The sequence below is a fragment of the Dasypus novemcinctus genome, chromosome 25 (genome assembly GCF_030445035.2).
Source record: "Dasypus novemcinctus isolate mDasNov1 chromosome 25, mDasNov1.1.hap2, whole genome shotgun sequence".
NCBI lineage: Eukaryota > Metazoa > Chordata > Mammalia > Cingulata > Dasypodidae > Dasypus > Dasypus novemcinctus.
Window position 1 is genome coordinate 52,728,662 of NC_080697.1, and position 17,789 is coordinate 52,746,450.

Sequence of the window (17,789 nt, forward strand, 5' to 3'; positions counted from 1 at the left end):
ATGAATAAACTATATTTTTGTTCACTATTATTGCCATAAATATCAATACCATTTTCTTTATTTAAACAGCACAGTTACTTCAGCCTACTGTTAACTTTCCTGTAAGTCTACATATGTTGATCAAACTTAAACTAGTATTAATGACGAATTTGAAATCCAGAGCCTAAATGATTGGCTCCTGTGTGTGTATATGTATTTAAATTGTGCACCAACTGATTAAGAAAAATCCCATTTCCTTAAAAAGGAGTTTCCTCTTTACCAAATTTTTAAAAATTGAATATAGTTGTATGGATATAATTTTTTGTTGATGGTAGTATATGAAGAGAGTAACTTAAAATCATCCCAGGAAACATTCCCCAGGAAACATTCTTTTGTCATGGTAACAATCATATGTAAAGAGAAAACCAAATATTGCATGGAAAATAGATGACACCGTGGTTGGGAAATCAAAAAATCCTTCAAATACTGCAATATTCTTCAATACTCTTATACCCACCTGCCTTCTATGTTCTTTAGATTGAATGTATTTTTAGATAAAATAAAGGTTCCTTTGGTTTTTCTCTTAATTGTAATCATGGAATTATCTTTGTGTGTTTCCTCTCAAATCAATGATTGCTTAAAAAATGGCGTATTATAACTTTGTTTAAATTATCTTGTCAATACTCTATTACCAATCTGGAACAATTTGATATCTGCAAATGAAGTCAATAATTGCTTTCAATAGGAAGCTATATGTTTAAGCATTGAAAATATATGCAGTTGGGTAAAATCTATGGCCTTTAATTATTATTTATATTAATTATACTTTTCTATTCTACTAGTTGAATTGAAATATTAATACTAACTCGACTCCAAAATCTGAGTGTCTCTGCTATGATACTATGACATGATACTTTACCTCACTTTTAAATTCCCTTGTTGGGGCTGTCCATCGTATACAGATAAAATATCAAAATCTTCTTCAAGAGCAAACGTATGAAATGACAATTGTATCCTATTGCGTTCTCCTGTGATAATGATCCAGGTGCAGTTAGCGTAGTTTGGATAACCATGAGGAAATCCTGGGCTTTCGATGGTGCCATTTGGGCCCTGGACTAAGCCGCCACAGTTCTGACCTGAAATAAAAAACATAAAAAAACAAAAAGACATTATTTTAGTCATCTTTGATCCATGACTTTTTATTTTTTAGCCATTCTGGACAATTTTATAATGGCTTATTTTGTGACTCTGAATACACAAGTATTGGATAATAAACTGCAACAGTGCTGAAAGATGGGGAGAGAATAACAAAAGCAAAAGAGAAAGAGGAAAGAAAATAAAATTTGGGCATTCATATTACAAATTTGGGGAATTTGTTTTCTGTCATTTCCAAATATAGTTTTGTCAATATCAGACTTCCAAATATCTGGGAAAATTTGCTGCTGGCTACCTACATGGCATCATGCTGAAAACACACTGCCCATGAGTTCTTTGATAGAGGAAATTGAATTTACAGACACAAAAGAAATATTAATAAACTATATATATGCACACACACACACACGTACATTGATATATCCAAATGACTACAATATATGGCAATATAAATAGTTAGGGAAAAGCATGGACAAAATGCAAAGCTATTGATTTCTGCCTCCACTGGTTATAGTTCAACTATGAGAAGAATTTAAAAAGACCAACAGGTTAAACTCATCTGGTTGCAAATAAAAGGCACTGGACAAGAGAACTTAAGCAATGCTCAAAGTAAAGAACAGTCCAGCAAAATTAGGAACATGCCCACCATCAGTGTCTTTTTATTCAGATAGGTAGGATTTAATGGATGGAGAAGGGAAAGGGCGATTCAAAATGATGGGAGAAAGTAAAGACTCAGTTAAAAATGGTCAAGAAGTGTTTTAGCTTTCCTTTGCAGCTTTGTGGGATCTCCCACACTTTCCTCACTCCTCTCATTACAACTTCCCTTAAACAGATGGAATTCAGATAACTTTCAGTGGCTAAAATCCTCATGATAATTGGTAGGTGGAAAGGGGACAACCGAACTACACAAAGTCACCTCTGGCACTGGGAAGGGTTAGTGATGAGTGATGAGGTGTGGAAGTCTGCCAAGAAGTCATGTCGAGGTTGTCCTTGCTGCTGATTCAAGCTCCACAAGACTGTGTGCTACAGATTCTAATATCGCCATCTTCTTGTAATTCCCTGACAAGGGCCATTTCCAACCCAAGTGTCTCATCAGTAAATTGCTGACCCCAGAATTGCTACAAGGATCTTATGCTGAAAAAGATCAGTTTTTGGAACTTTACTAATATCCATACATCCTGACCGACCAGTTCTATTCCTACTACTGGACACTCTAAAATCCCTCCCTTTTCACTCTCACCAAATGTCTTCTTTCCCCTACTCCTGACTCTTTACCCATGTACCTTTGCTCAATGATTCCCTACTTCTCTGTTTCTCACCCCCCCCCGCCATATAACTACTTTCTGTATAAAAACCTTCAGAAGCATGCTAATTTTATTTAGGCAGTTATCTCTAATAGTTTACCTGTCATGCTGTGCTGGGATCAACTAGAATGAATGAAAAATTGTGAAGGCAAGCTCAGGATAGCTACATTGCTTGAACCATCTTAATGAACACAGTTTAATCTTTTAAACTGTAAAGATTGCTATGGTGTGAGGGACCAAATAATTCTTATTAAATTTATCATTTCATGTGTCTGTAGTTACCTATCAAGTAGCTCCTGGAAATGATTTGCAGTGTTCCATTTCTTCTTAATCTGACCATTTCCCACTAGTGTGATTAAATGTTTAATACAAGTGAATGTATATAAATATAAATATGTTTTGACACTAAGAATATTAAGAAAGTTTTAGAGGAACCTGGGCACACTCAGATTATTGCATATAATTTAAGTACTTGAACACAAGTATTATTCCAGCTTTTATTGTTGATCTACAAACAGAATATGATTCCCAACTATGTTTTTTATTTTGAAAAATGTATCTCAATAGTACATCTCAGAAAGCTCAAGTTGTTCGCAGTAAATTATGAAAGGCTTGTGGGAGTTTGCTAAATCTTAATAAAAAAGATTTAATGAAAGGAATTTGTGGGTTTAAAAAGAAAACTAATAAGAAGCCCATTTCCACTAAATTTAAATCTAGCAATAACACTGTAACAAGTAGATATTAAAGCTGTGGGGTTTTGAAAGTCTTTAAAAATAGCTTTTCTGTTTATATAACAATTCTTGCTTCACAGTAAATAAAAATGCGGAGAATTGATTATAAATTAAAGAGAAAAATGTGGAGAAAAATACATCCAACAGAAAATGATCGCTGGAAGGTAGTGACTATTAGAGACCCATCATGGTGAACAGATGATCCCACATTAAGATTTTTTCCCCCAAAACCTTAGACTTTGTTTAAGGTATCATTTAGTTAACACATTTTGCAAACCGAGTCATATTTGGTCAGTATATAAACTTTCCCACAGGTCCTGTTAGAAATTTGGAAATCACTCAACACTTAGGTGATTTCTAACCTTGGCTGTGCATTGCAATTAACTGGGGAGATTAAAAATATTGACAACTTCTGATTTAATTGTTCTGGACTACGACTATCCAAGAAAACCTTGAAAATCAAGAGGAAAACTGGGGATCCTATGATACTTAGTTCAGAATTTATTACAAAGTTACAGAAACTGACCGTGTTGTCCAACATGTTTGGATTACACATTTGCCAAACTGAAAAAGAGCCAAGAAGCACTGGATGTAAGATTTGTATGGCTTCTGAAATGACCTAGTCCATCTGTGAGCCCACAAAGACGCTGTTGCATCAGCAAGGAGACTAGAGGAAGAGAACTCCTGAGCCCTGGAACCGTTTTAGCTGAGGATGGGGGGGCAGGAGTGCCACCCTTGGAGGCTGGACACATCCCAGGTAAAGTCCAGGTTAGTGATTTCCTGTGAAAGTTCACTACTTTGAAAGGCAGTCTTGAAAACTCAGCACTCCCTCAAATGAGAAAATGGTATGATTTTCTTATCATTTCTGAGATGAAATAACCTCTCTGCTCTGAATGTTCATCAAACTTGATCTGTACCTCTCCTGAGCTCTTAGTATATAATTTGTAGTGCTATTTAGCTGCACCTTTTCATTTCCTAGAATAAGGTATTTGCTGAGAGGATTCAGCTTGATTCATCCTGATTCACTGTAAGCATCTTAGAAATGCGTGTCGGCACACTCAAATGCCTTCCTGGATTCCAGGTGTTGCTGAAATTGTTCTGTATCCCTCGATTCTCCGTGCCTGACGACCCATTCTTAGAAAGTAAGAGGGGTGGATATAACAGGTAAAAATTCATGTACCAAATACATGACACAGACTATCTCACTGTATTCTTGTACAACCTTTAGGTTAAGAGGTAGTTTAGCTTTGACTTTTTTTAAAATTAGAGAATACCACATTTATTTATAGACTATTATACAATGCAGAAATGTCTTTGATATGCAGTGACCCTTCTGAGAGCAAAAGTTGGGCCATCTGGGAAATTATGACATGGGATTTCATTCAGACCCAAGAAAGATTTCACCTGTCTTGTTTAATATGTGAAGAATGCCTTATAGGGTAATGATAGTGAGGCCAGCTAATAGGATAGGGAATCAATAGACGGATCCCAAACTTGGCAAGAAGTCCACGTGGACATCAATAGCCTCAAGATGGCTGCTAGAAGACCCTCCCCCCACACACCCAGGATTCTGCCATTCAGAACAAGATTTCCTCCAGAAGGTCTGGATATTCCCCCAAGGACTTCATAATTGGGCCCTCCTAGGGGATCGGTGGGTGGGGTTTTCAATCAAAACAGCAAATAGCTGGGGCTCCTCCCCTGCCATTAGCAAAGGGGCAGAATAATTAATGGTTTAAAAAAGCAACCCCCAAGCTCTCTTGCTCTCTTGCCTTTGTCCTGTCTTGGTGCCCATCCCGGTGCCAGTTTGCATGCCTGATCCTGCCCTCTGTGCCCTGCTTTCACCGTTTTCCCCTGCCCTGCTGGCCATGCAAGTAAAACCTGGGCATTTATAATCTGTAATGGGGAACTGTAGTCTGTAAATCCACCCTCTTTATCACTTTTCAGCCTCTTCCTCTCTACCTGGGACCCATGATCTGTTTTTTTCCTTCCATTTCTCTTCCCTCCCTACCTTAATAAATTACTGGCCTAACTCACCCAAACATGAAATTCATTTCTGCAGCACAGTCAAGAACCTGGACAAAATCCAGTTACAATAGTGTATATTTAATTCTACCAACAAGGAAACAAGAACTATGGTCTGGAGATGAGAAGACTTGGGAATCATTTCCTTGTCTTCAACTATCTGGCTTGATCTCATTTCAGAGAAGCACCAGGCTTGCTTGTGTAAATAAGACAGGAGCAGAAGCCACCTGGTCATTGCAAGTGTATTGCTCATTGGAGAAAGGCGCCAAGAGTCGTCTTTAAGGTTCAGATCCTGTTTGCAACAGTCCAAATCGCCACATTGGCTTATTTGGAAAACAATGCAGTCCAGGAACAAAAAAAAAAAGAGTTCCATAATTATTACTTTCACTGGCGGTGCCACCCTCCATTCTTTCCCTATCTTTATTATGTGAAAATAACAACTAATGGTTTTCATATTTTATGTCACTTTCTTTGCAAATGAAGTTTTAATTACTCCCTTAAGCCAGATTTTTGATAGCCAAACCTCCTCTTATTTTGTAATTTTTGCAGTGTTACTTTACTGTAAACCTGTAAGCTTTCTGCAAGGCTGAACATGGCCTGCGCCCATTGGATGTGACTATGTAATAATTCTCGAGTAGAAGAAAATGGCCCATTGCAGTCTTTCTCGAATTTTTCATTTTCTTTAAGGACTACGGGCTTAGACATACTCTTAAGTGAACCCACAATTTCAAGCATCAAGAGGCTTTCAGTGTCAACGATGAAAACAGAAGTTGCCCCCATGAGATAAGCACTCTTGGATGCAGTCAACAAATAAAATATGCATTAGCCTGGGTGCTGCATCACCTTCTACTCTCCCGTCAGTTATTTCAGGGTCTGCGTTATTGGGTAAATGATTAATTGTGGAAGGATCACAATTTAAATGCCCTTCTTAGGACTTTGATTAAGGTGTTTCAAAATGAAAGTCTGCAGGCATGTTCCGGGAACGTCATGCCCCAGGGGAAGTCTTAAAGGCGTTACATTTCTCAGCGCACCAAAAGCAGCTGAATATCAGATACGCTCGCAGACAGCCTTAGGGTGCTCGGTTAGGTTTTAATCTCCAACACTTGTGCGAGATCACTCACTCCGTGAGCAAATAGAAAAGTAGAGTCAGAGTCAAGGGATCACTTGCTCACTGCTGATTCCACTGCCTAGAAGTAAGCAGCTCACGGACCCCTTAGACTACAGATGAACTTCGGGGACCGATTTCTACCGCTTTTAACAATTGCTTCACCAGGATGCAAGGTGTCGGTGGTGGGGTGACATATGGCAGGCCTGTAGAATATGCTTGTTTTGTAAGTTCACAGCTTGTACTACACACCTGTGGTTTATGGATGTTTACGTATGAATGACAAACTTCAATTTTTTTTTAAAAAAGTTAAAAAAAAAAAAAAAGAAAACGGGGTTTTCCATGGGTGGTGTAAATGCAAAGAGAGCAATTTTTCTTCATGCCGCTCAAGCCTGCTGTCATAACCACAGGCGGGTTTGACCTGCCCAGTTCTTTTCCCCCTGAGCACCTCCAGCTTGTCCTCACCTCAGGGCCTTTGCACAGCACAGTCCACCTGCCCTGAAAGCTCCTGCCCTGACCTGGCCATATCTCCCCTGTCCTCATTCAAGGTGCAGGCCAGCTTCCTCTTCCCAGCACTCATTCCTCAGTTAGGAAACCCCTTCCACCACTGCTCTCGAGTCTCACGGGTTTTATTTCCTTGTGGCATTTATCACTTTGTGAAAATATTTATTTTTACTTATATACATGTATATATTTATCTTTCTAATTGGTATATAAGCCTCCAAGAATAAGGCTGATCCCTGCCTTGTTTATACTCCCATTCCTAAAACAGTGTTTTGCTGCACTTGACATTCAATTATTGAGACATGTGGGTGACTGGGTGCATGTGTGGGAGGCAGTGGTGATGGACAAATGGGATCCACGTCCACATTCACGTAAAACAATATGGCAGCAGTACTGGAAGTAACAATACGTATACTCCAGCCAGGTTATTCTCTAAAACATCCAGAGTCAAGGTTTTATCACTCTAATTCCAAGAAAAACGGATCTGTATTCTTAATCCTTCTCACCAGCCTGACTGTCAATAGCTCCTTAGACTAACTGAAATAGTCCCTTCCTCACTCAAACTCATTTCTCTGCGCTACGGTCCTCCTAGGATCACTGGCATGTCTGACTTTTCATTCTAGAAGGCAGGACCACAGAGGCAGAACCTGACCCAAGTACGGTGATGTCAATGAAACTCTTGGGCTCTCGCGCCACCGTGCAGAGCTCTAGGCAGCTGGTCATGGTCACCTCCCAAGAACGTGCTGAATCTACAGTCGTTCACTGTCCACCCACACTGAGCATGTCCATTGGGACGACTGCGTGCATGGCGCAGAAGGAGAAAAACAAAACCCAAACGCAGGGCTTAGAGCAACCCCAACGCCACTGTGCTGACTTCCCAGGCCACAGCATTGGGTACTGAATGAGTCACCCAGTCTCCATCAGCCTCAGTTTCCCCAGATGTTAAAGGAGGATGTCAGCTATTCTGCAAGGTTGCTGTAGGGATGAGAGGTAAGGCACCTTGAATCTAGGTCGAAGTAGGAAGAAAAGGGATGGAAAGGGTATTATTTTTAAAAGGAGAGCTTTCTAGAAGATCTCATGGTGGTAAGAGTATGTTACATGTCAAAGAGCAAAGCATGAGCCTTGACCTTTTTTGTGGCTCCATCCTTCTTGTGGGGAGCACCTTCACGGGCCTGGGTACTTGCCATGTGCTTCCTCTCCTCTCACTAGGGCTTACAGGATTGCAACTGTCCAATTATTTGACTTCATAGGTTTTGAGTAATGAAATCGGTTTTATCACTAAATGAAACAAATCAAACTCACTCAAGACAAACAAAGCTCTCTTTTACCCATGGTTCCCAGACTGCAAATTGGTGCTTTATCAGCAGACGGCTTTTTGCCTCAAACAGGACTACCATCTAAATCTGAGTCTTTTCTTTCAGAGACTTCAAATCTATATTTTTATGCTGAAGTCAATTCTACCTTTCTGATAGAAATATATCATATGCTGGTAACTAGCATATTTCTCTCCTTCTATAGACTACAAAACTAACACCCTTAATTGTATGTTAGATATTTCTTTAGCTTTTAATGAAATTCCCAGTGGTGAAACACATCGTTATGTACCTGCAGGATTGAGTTCTTCCAAAATAATAATAATAATATTTCATACTCTTGCTTGAATATATGAGGCCAAAATAATTATGCATTCTTCATACAAGTCTCAAGGTAGTGGTGGTGATGCAATGTAGTAAAATCACTTTCCCTTAAGCACAGCATTTTCAGGTTGAGACTCTGATACAGTTTAATCTTGATGCTATGCAGTCATTTCAATGGTACTTGCTAAAAAAGGGAAAATGACTCCTTCATGGGTGTTCAAATCCCTCTCAGTTAGGGGGTCTTCGTGTCCTTCACCAGACTTCCGTTTGCACAGATGTATTATTGCCACAGTTCCATCCCTTTTCCTTTCTCTTCTTCAACAGTATAGAATAATTTCTAGATCAGCAAGACATATTTTAAAGTTCTATTATGGGGAAGCGGACTTGGCCCAGTGGTTAGGGCGTCCGTCTACCACATGGGAGGTCTGCAGTTCAATCCCCGGGGCCTCCTGACCCGTGTGGAGCTGGCCCATGCGCAGTGCTGATGCACTCAAGGAGTGCCGTGCCATGCAAGGGTGTCCCCGCATGGGGGAGCCCCATGTGCAAGGAGTGCACCCCGTAAGGAGAGCCGCCCAGCGTGAAAGAAAATGCAGCCTGCCCAGGAATGGCACCGCACACACGGAGAGCTGAAAGAGCAAGATGACGCAACAAAAAGAAACACAGATTCCCATGCCGCTGACAACAGAAGTGGTCAAAGAAGAAGATGCAGCAAATAGACACAGAGAGCAGACAACTGGGGTGGGGGGGAAGGAGAGAGAAATAAATAAATAAATAAATCTTTTTAAAAAAATTCTATTATGCTCTATGTTAATGTTTAGTGAGAGTTTGCCTCCAAAGAGAAGTTTAAATGTTAAAAAAAAAAGTCATAATAAAACACCATTGAGAAGAAGGTAAAGGGAGAATATTAATTGAAGAGGTTGTTTTTAGTTAATAAAGATTTTACAGATTTAGAGACAGAAAGCATAAACAATTGTGTAGAGATACTGTTTTTGATTTTGATATTTTTTCTCTATTTTCCACAGGTATTTTTTTAACCTATTTGAAAATAGGAAATGAATTTAAAAAGTGAAAAATAAATGTGTAATGCATTTCCCCCGTTCTATATTGACGATCTGGGTAAAGCAACTAAGAATGTCACCAGGTAAGTGCAGAAATGTAAGGGTTTATGGGTTTAATATGATGGAATTGACATTCAATAAACTGTATTGAAATAGGTAATAAACACATACAGGTTTGTATTTTTTTGTCTCTTTGGATAAATAGGCCTTTGGGCAATATTAGACTCCTGAAGAGTTTCTGGCTCAAATGAACTAGACTTCAGTTTGTTTTTGTTTTTGTTTAATATACTGTTTCCATTTCTCCTGACCTAAGTCACTGTGGAGGTGACGCTGACACCTAAACTCTTAGTGACTCTTCCTACCGCACTCTCCTGACTGACCTGCAGGTTGTGCTTTGGGCAGGAGTTGGATAAATGGGCCCATACCCCATGGGCAAAAACAGAGCAATCGCCCACACATGCCGTATTAGTCTGCTTTCCCCACTTGTTTATGAAACAATTTGTATTTTGCACTTGGGTTTAGTGATTAGCTTGATGAAAAATTTGAGTTTTACATAGCGCCTGAGAAACCGTGACCCATGTCACCACTTATGGGGCTGATTCCATTCACCATCATGTTTCATCTTTTCTCAACTTGTCAGTGTTTACAATTGCATTTTATCTCAGACATCGAGATTTTAGGGAGAGAATTTGATAGTCTAAAGCCCTTATTATTCTGCAAGGACAGATATCAGATCTATTTCCCCTGGATTTAGTACTCAGCTAGGACTGGCATCTGGCATCCTATTATGTGCCTCTTTGCTGGTACTTGTATAATTTGTAAAAGGTAAGGAGGTATGACTAGCTACCATGGTAACAACAGCAAGAGAGAGAAGAGTGCCCTTCTGCATCTAGCTAAACTGATTGCAGTCACGAATAAATCCAGCAATTCCTGAGCATATACCTAGCATACCAGAACCTGGAGCATCGAGTTTCATAAGTACATTATCTATGTTGTAGCTATTTTCTTTTGCCCTAAACTCCCTGTGAAGGCTTCACCTGCCAGAGCACTTGAAAAAAGCAAGCCATGTTCAATGCACTCTTAATTATTTTAAGTATTCTTTCCAAAAATATGTAAATGTTCTTTCTACACTGGAAGCTATATGAAGACAAGAACTTTATTGTAGTATCTACTGTTGCATCCCAAGTGCTAACACAGTGCCCAGTACATGCTGAACTTTCAGTAGGTGGAAGCAGGGACACTGATTGACTGCTGTTTATAATAATGGTTATTAGTGCTACTTACAATAATAACTGTTAGTATTTATTGAACGCCTGTTATATGGTACTTTCCATAGTTTCTCTAATCCTCCCAATGATTTTGAAAAACTGGCATTAGAATTCCTATTTTGCCAATGAGAAAGTAAAGAGGTAAATGATTTTTTCAACACCACACCGAAAAAAAAAGTGGTGAAATGGAAGTTTGAACTTAGGTTATGACTTTGAAACCTGTGCTCTCTTTCTTTAATGCTGCCATTTAGAAGCCATGTACTATTTTCTTCCATTTTAGAGCGATTCTTGAAAATTGTTCCACAAAGGCAAAACAAAGTTTCTGAATTCTGAGGACACTCGTGCTTCTCTTTGTAAACTTGGAAACAAAATGTGTTGATTGGCTCTTCAGGTTGCATTCTGGAAATTTTTTATTATCGTCTTTGGAGTTGGGCATAGAGAAAACAAAAGTGGCATTTATTATATATAGTTTCATTCCTTGAATAAATTTTGTAGCCTAAAGTAACTATATAGATTATGAGCTTATTAAAAAAGGAGGGGTTGGGTTTTCAACTGTGTTTTTAGGTGTATAATGAAGGGTGCCATATACCATCATGTGGGATGTATATTGCACAGCTCCTGGGGTTGCCATTCTCACAGGTTTTCTAGCTGCCATAAACATAAGACTGTGGAATAATTTGATTGATATTGGAATTTCTCATGTTTTGGATGAGAAAATGCTTTGGCTGACTATGCATAAGCCAGACAGAGAAAACTATTTAAACAACCACAGAGATATCCATTTACAGATTTGATGCTGTAATTGTTATTTTGTTAAATATCTACATCAATTTTTACATCATCTGTTTTAAATCATAAGTTTTATATATATATCTCTTCCAACATTTTACTTGTTTCTAAGCGGAGGACGAGAACACAAAGCACTGGCTTCCTGCCCGTTATTTTTATAATGTTTTATAATGTTTGTGAAGAAATCAGGAGCTATTAAAATTCTAAGGAGGGAGAAGCAAATATGGCTCAAGTAGTTGGACCCACCTACCACATGGGAGGTCTTGGGTTCAGTTCCCAATGTATCCTAAAGAAGATGAGCAAAGCAACAAGTTGATGTGGCGAGCTGATGCAACAAGATGATACAACAAGGAAACACGATGAGGAAACAGTGAAAGATACAACAAGCAAGGAGCAGAAGTGGCTCAACCATTTGGGCACCTCCAACCCTCATGGGAGGTCCTGGGTTCAGTTCTCAGTGTCTATTGAAGAGAAGACAAACAGACATATAGAGCACACAATGAACAGACACAGAGAGCAGACAATGAGTGTAAATAATGGGGTGGGGGGATTAATAAATGTGAAAAAAAATTCTAAGGAGGATTAGGAACTATTGTAGAAAGTATTTCAGCAAAAAATAATTTCTTTTAAATTGTGGCATTGAATTAAAATAAAATGCAGCATATAGAGTGCTACAACCAATTTCTAATAGAAATTCCTAATAGAACTTTGATCTCATAAAAGCTTTTCCTTTTCCATTAAACATAGTTACTTAATTTTTACTGGATTCTATTCTTCTTTTTTATACCCAAGCTTAGGTTCAAGGTTTTGTAGCAGAAATAAGATCAGGGGAAACAATAGTTTGCCACCTGCAAGAATGTTAACAGAAGTATGGATCTGTTTTGCAGGAAAATGCTTATTTATTTGCCTTGCTTTAACTGCTGCAAAAAATCCATAGAACTGATAACTTAAAATTATGAGCTCATAACTTAAAATATTTATAACAAGAAGAATTATGGGCCCAAAGATAAGGGTTCCCTTGCAATGTTAACTGATCAACAGTCATGCATTGAATCAAAACTTTTAGAACTATTAGAGTTGTCACAGGAAACTGCAATGCATTGCCAAGTGAATGGTATAAAATTTGAAGCTAAAAATAGTTTATTGCTTTCAACTGTGAAAAAAATCATACTAATGTGCAAAATTCCATGACATCAATGATATAAATTTAAGAATGTCATAGAATTGCCATGGAAAAGAGGGCATTTTAATAAATGATCAAAAGTTAAGTAGTTGGCATTTCTATGCAAAACCACTCTCTAACGGTGCTTGAATTTTAAAATTGCTAAACTCATGGGTGATGACTGCCTGAATTGCTTATCTGGGCTCTGAGCTAGCATCAATTCTAGGTTTTCCCATGTAGCTTTGTTAAAATAATTTGTGAAAAATAAAACTTTCAGCAAATACATGTGGTTTTTCCAGCCTAAGCCATACTACACTTCCACACTTGAGAAGCTGCTAATGAATAGGAATTGAATCCTTAATTCCCAGCTACAAAAAGAAAGGTGACATGATTAACATCCTCAAAATATCATTACACATATTCTGGGAAAACTTTCATTTCCCCAAATTCTGCCAAATACATGATGATATTCTCCCACTATGATCAAAACCAGATACTCCAATTCAAGTACTTTTTAGACTTTCACATCCATACCCACTCCTCATCTGTACTATTTAATAGTCAAGAGATGTGTTTATTAGGGGTGACCAATTTGGGTTCTCTGAAAATAAAAAATAATTATACTAATAATAAACAAACAGGGATCATTGCAATTGAAGAGTACTATCTTACAAAGTACCCTATCTACAAGTTAGGGACATGGAGTTCTATTGAAAGTTCCAGTACTACCTAGAGACATAATAGCGGGAAATTCAACGTAACTCTCTGGGTCTTTTTTCCTGAAAATATTAAAAGAAGACACTAAATTAGAACATCTCTAAGGCTCAGTCTCAAGTTTCTTCTGAGACATGAATGAGCCCTGTGAGAGTTAGGAAGAACTTGAATTGTAAATTCCTTAACATCAGATTTTCAATTAAAACTAATGATAAAGGAGATTAGGAGAAGCAGGGGAAGAAGTCTATTCCCAGTCATAAAGGATTGAAAGAATGAATTAATAGCAGTCTTTAAAAGAACCATGAACATCTAAGGAAGGGGTTGAGAAAATGATACAAGAAAATAAACCCAATCTCATTTATTTTTGGAGACCAGGAAAAACTGTAAAAAACAATTTAGCATTTCTTGTTAGTCAAATTTATTAACAGCAGTGAAACAAGTGGTCAGCTTCCCTTCTCTTTTCAACCTGGTGCTGTTGGTTGGTTTCTGCCTTGGGGGAAAGTGGGGATGGCCATTAAAAGAGACAAAGGGGTCAATGCCTTCACCCTACGAGAGAGAATGAATGCCCAGCGAGGCAGGCCAGAACGAACTCAATAGCTGGTTTAGTCAGCAGGGAAGGCCAGGTACGGCAAAGGCGTCTAGAACTCGTTTATGATGGAGCTCCTGGCCACTGTCCTTGCCACACATGGAGGGCACTTAGTAAAACTTCGGAAGCAGAGTACCTGGCGATTAGTCATCTAACCAGCAACACCAGGGGAGAGTTTTAGAGATTAGGTAAATGACTTTTTCACTACAAAAATTTAAGAAGTGTAAAGGGATAATTTGATGCACAGAGCACAAAATAGCTGAAAGAAGAGTGACAATCACAGAGCACAAGTAAATGAAAAGTTTCACTTGAAGTAGGCTATGAAGAAGAATTGATGACTGCTTTTCGTGGTGTAGCAAAAACAAAACATAAAAACACATGAAATACGTATTTTTCTTACTACATGGTTTAATTTGCAATAGCCACTTGCCTTTCACCTTATGGATGCAGATAACGTTATTTTCCTCTCTAGGCAAGTTCTAAAATCCAGCTGTTAGAGAAAGCAAAGACTTATTGGCATCAGACTTCCTCAACTAAATTTTAGAAATCTAGGTTCATGATTTTTTCTTTCAGTTTCAAAATAGAAACTTTTCTTTATGATTTATGGCATGCGTTAAACCAGTCCCAGATAAGAAGTCCGTGGAGTCAAGTCTGCTGCGGGGTTCCTGATCTCAATAGGATGCCTTCAGAGCGAAGTTTCCCCAGGCTGAAAATAATCATAGCACAAATGGAAAAGGAAGTGTCAGAGGAAAATCTATTTTCAAAAACATTTCTCTGGAACTCCAGAGCATGCTAAATATCATTCTGGATTGGAATTGGGCATTTGAAAAGAGCTGATCTTTATCAAGCATCATGCCTTTGGAATCTAGGAGAAGACTTGCGTTTTTCATATTATTCCTGCAAAATATTATTTCAGGAGTTACTTTTCATCAAAGTCTAATGTCACTGAAATTATTTGAGGATTGGGCAGGTTTCATTTACTCATGATGAGGCTTCTGATATCCCAGCATTAAGGTCAGGTTCTGTGTAGGAATTCACTGAATTGGGTCAGTTTCGAAAACAACTTTCCATAGGCCCACTAGGCACTTCAGCAACTCTTTTCTCAATCTAGTGCTGATTTTACACTACAATTACTTGGTGCATTTTCTGTCTATTGCATGGTTAGCTATTTCATCTACAAAATAGTTTATAAATGAGGCTACAGTTGGTTTTGAGATTGTTTTTCCTTCCATGTGGAGGAAACCCTGCTTTTATAATACTCCTGGGTCCTCTCTCCCATCCCCTTTGCTCACTGTAGTTCAGAGGAGGTGGGCAGTGTGCCTTATTTGCTTGGTGAATCTGGAAGGAGAAAGCTGAAATGTGGACCCTGGTTCTTTCCTCTCTCTGCTCTACTGAGAGTAAAGTGCCCCTCTGTGCTCAACCAGAGACAGATTCTCCTCGGTAAAGTCAGAGGTGGTGTTCAATGGGGATGGCCAAGAAAAAGGTTTGCTTAATACAGGACTTGCAAATTGGAAATTAAAAATGCCTGCAGGTATCCACTGTGAAATTGGAATGATAAACGATTTTGCTAACTGTCTTGATTTGCTTGGGCCTCCATGTAATCCAGGGGATTATAAAGAAGAAGCAAGTGACCTGAAGCAGGCTGGCATACTGACAACCCTTCGCGGTGCTGGTAAAGACCCTTGCCCCTGCCCGGATGGAGAAATCAGGCTGAAACCAGCAGAGTCTGCTGAGCTCCCCAGATGGCCACCATCTTACACCAACATCCTGCTTGCTAGTTAACGAACTAGCCTAAGGACATCCTGTCTGAAGGGTCCAGAGCCCCCACAGTCCTCGTAGTAGCTCCCGGAGATCACATACACCCATAATTTATGTCCCCCTTACCCCTCCCCATTTTCCCACAGTGTCCTCTTTTCTCAAGCATCCATTTACCTGCTCCCCCAGCTCACCCCGTTGGGCAGAAACCTTTTATTTTGCTGCTCCTGCTTTAATGCAATGTTAGCTCAGTAAACTTGTTCTGCACCCTCCTTTTAAGTCTGTTTATTTTATTTTCAGCACAGCAAAGTAGATACAACTCAGGTACTGGTTCTCCTGAGGGCTATGGAGACACACAGGTTCGATGGTTTAGGCAGTTGGCTCTGGAGTTCAGTGCCGTGTCAGTTGGCCCTACTTTGGAATTTGTGCTCCTGAGTGTGATAGAGTTGGACTCAGAAGTGACCTTTCTACACATGCCTCTTCTGTCACTTTTACTGAACCTGTGGTTGGCGCTAGGGTTGGTGTATACTCAGGAGACTTGAATCTCTAGACTGTCCATGTGCCAGCTGGGTCCCGAGCCTCAGTAGATTTTCAACTCCGACTCTCTGGTTCCCTGGACTTTACCCAGGCCAGCTAATAGGAAGTGAAGATGGTCAACCACCACAGCAGGGAACGAAGAGTGCCTACGACTGCAAGCAGGAGAATTGCATCCATCATCCATGTGGGATCTAAGCTTCCTCTTGACATAGATGTGGGGTCAACATCACCATCCCAGGGTTCACAGGATGGAGAAATAAAATACGGATTAGAGCAGACTTACTGATAATCTGCTATGGAAGTATTGTGACTAGTAATGGAAGAAATTGAAGCATTGATGTGGAGAAAGTGGCCATGGTAGTTGCTTAGGGCAGGGAGAGGGAAGAAGAGATGTGATGTGAAGGCATTTTCGGGACTTGGAGTTGTCCTAAATGATATTGCAGGGACAGATGCTGGACATTATATATCCTGCCCTAACCCACTGAATGGACTGGGGGAGAGTGTAGACTACAATGTAAATTATTATCCATGTGGTGCAGCAGTGCTCCAAAATGTATTCACCAAATGCAATGAATGTGCCACGATGATGAAAGAGGCTGTTGATGTGGGAGGAGTGGGGTGAGGGGGGTGTGGAGTATATGGGAACCTCTTATATTTTTTGAATGTAACATTAAAAAAATTAAAAGATTATAGGGAAAAAAGGTAATATGTGATCCCCATTTGCCTTATATCTCTGTGTTATTTTTCAATTTATTCATAAAATAAACAAGTAGACAACTTTGGAAAGTAGTCTGGCCAAACTGGAACAAAAAATGTTTCTGTTTTTTTTTTTTTTTTTTTGGAAAATGAAGCTAAGGAAACATTTGACTTTATTATTATTATTTGTACTGTTGCATGGTTCTTAAAATTGGAGTTCTTAAATTTGGTATTTGTTTTCAGTGCTGCTTATAGTGTTGGTATTAAACAGTTATTACATAACTTTACAAAGTCAGAATATAGACTAAACCAACCCTGAATTCTATGTCCAGTGATGATACCCTTCAGGAATGAAGTGTAAATCAGTCTACTCAATTCAAGGCTTCTTATGTAGCTACAATAATACTGATTTTTGAAAAACATTTAAAAGCAATTGAAGGAAGGGAAGACAGAGTTTTGAAAGAATATTTCTGAAGAGAGTAGACATTTAAAGGTAAAATAATGAACCTCAGCCTAATTCCCATGCCTTATTCAAAGATTAAGTCAAAATGAATCATGGTTTTAAATATAAAATGAAAACCTATATAATTTGTAAAAATAAGAGAAATTGTTCAGGATCTAGAGCTGGTCAAAAGTTAAGCTTGATACTAAAAACAGAGTCCTTAAAATGAAAATTTGACAAATATGACTTCATCAAAAATAAAAACTATTGCTCTGTGAAAGATCCTATGAAGTATATGAAGAAATAAGCTACAGTCTGAGAGAAAGTATTTGTAAACCATTTATC

The 17,789-nt window shown here is 38.8% G+C and overlaps 1 protein-coding gene across 1 annotated transcript in view; it reads right to left on the reverse strand.

The window, feature by feature from the left end:
• The window catches only part of CSMD1 (CUB and Sushi multiple domains 1), a 2,093,507-nt gene that overhangs the window by 1,728,670 nt on the left and 347,048 nt on the right, over window positions 1-17,789 (reverse strand). The window contains exon 2 of the mRNA XM_058288018.2: window positions 899-1,115. Coding sequence (XP_058144001.1) covers window positions 899-1,115 — 217 coding nt within the window. The remainder of the gene's footprint in view (window positions 1-898; window positions 1,116-17,789) is intronic.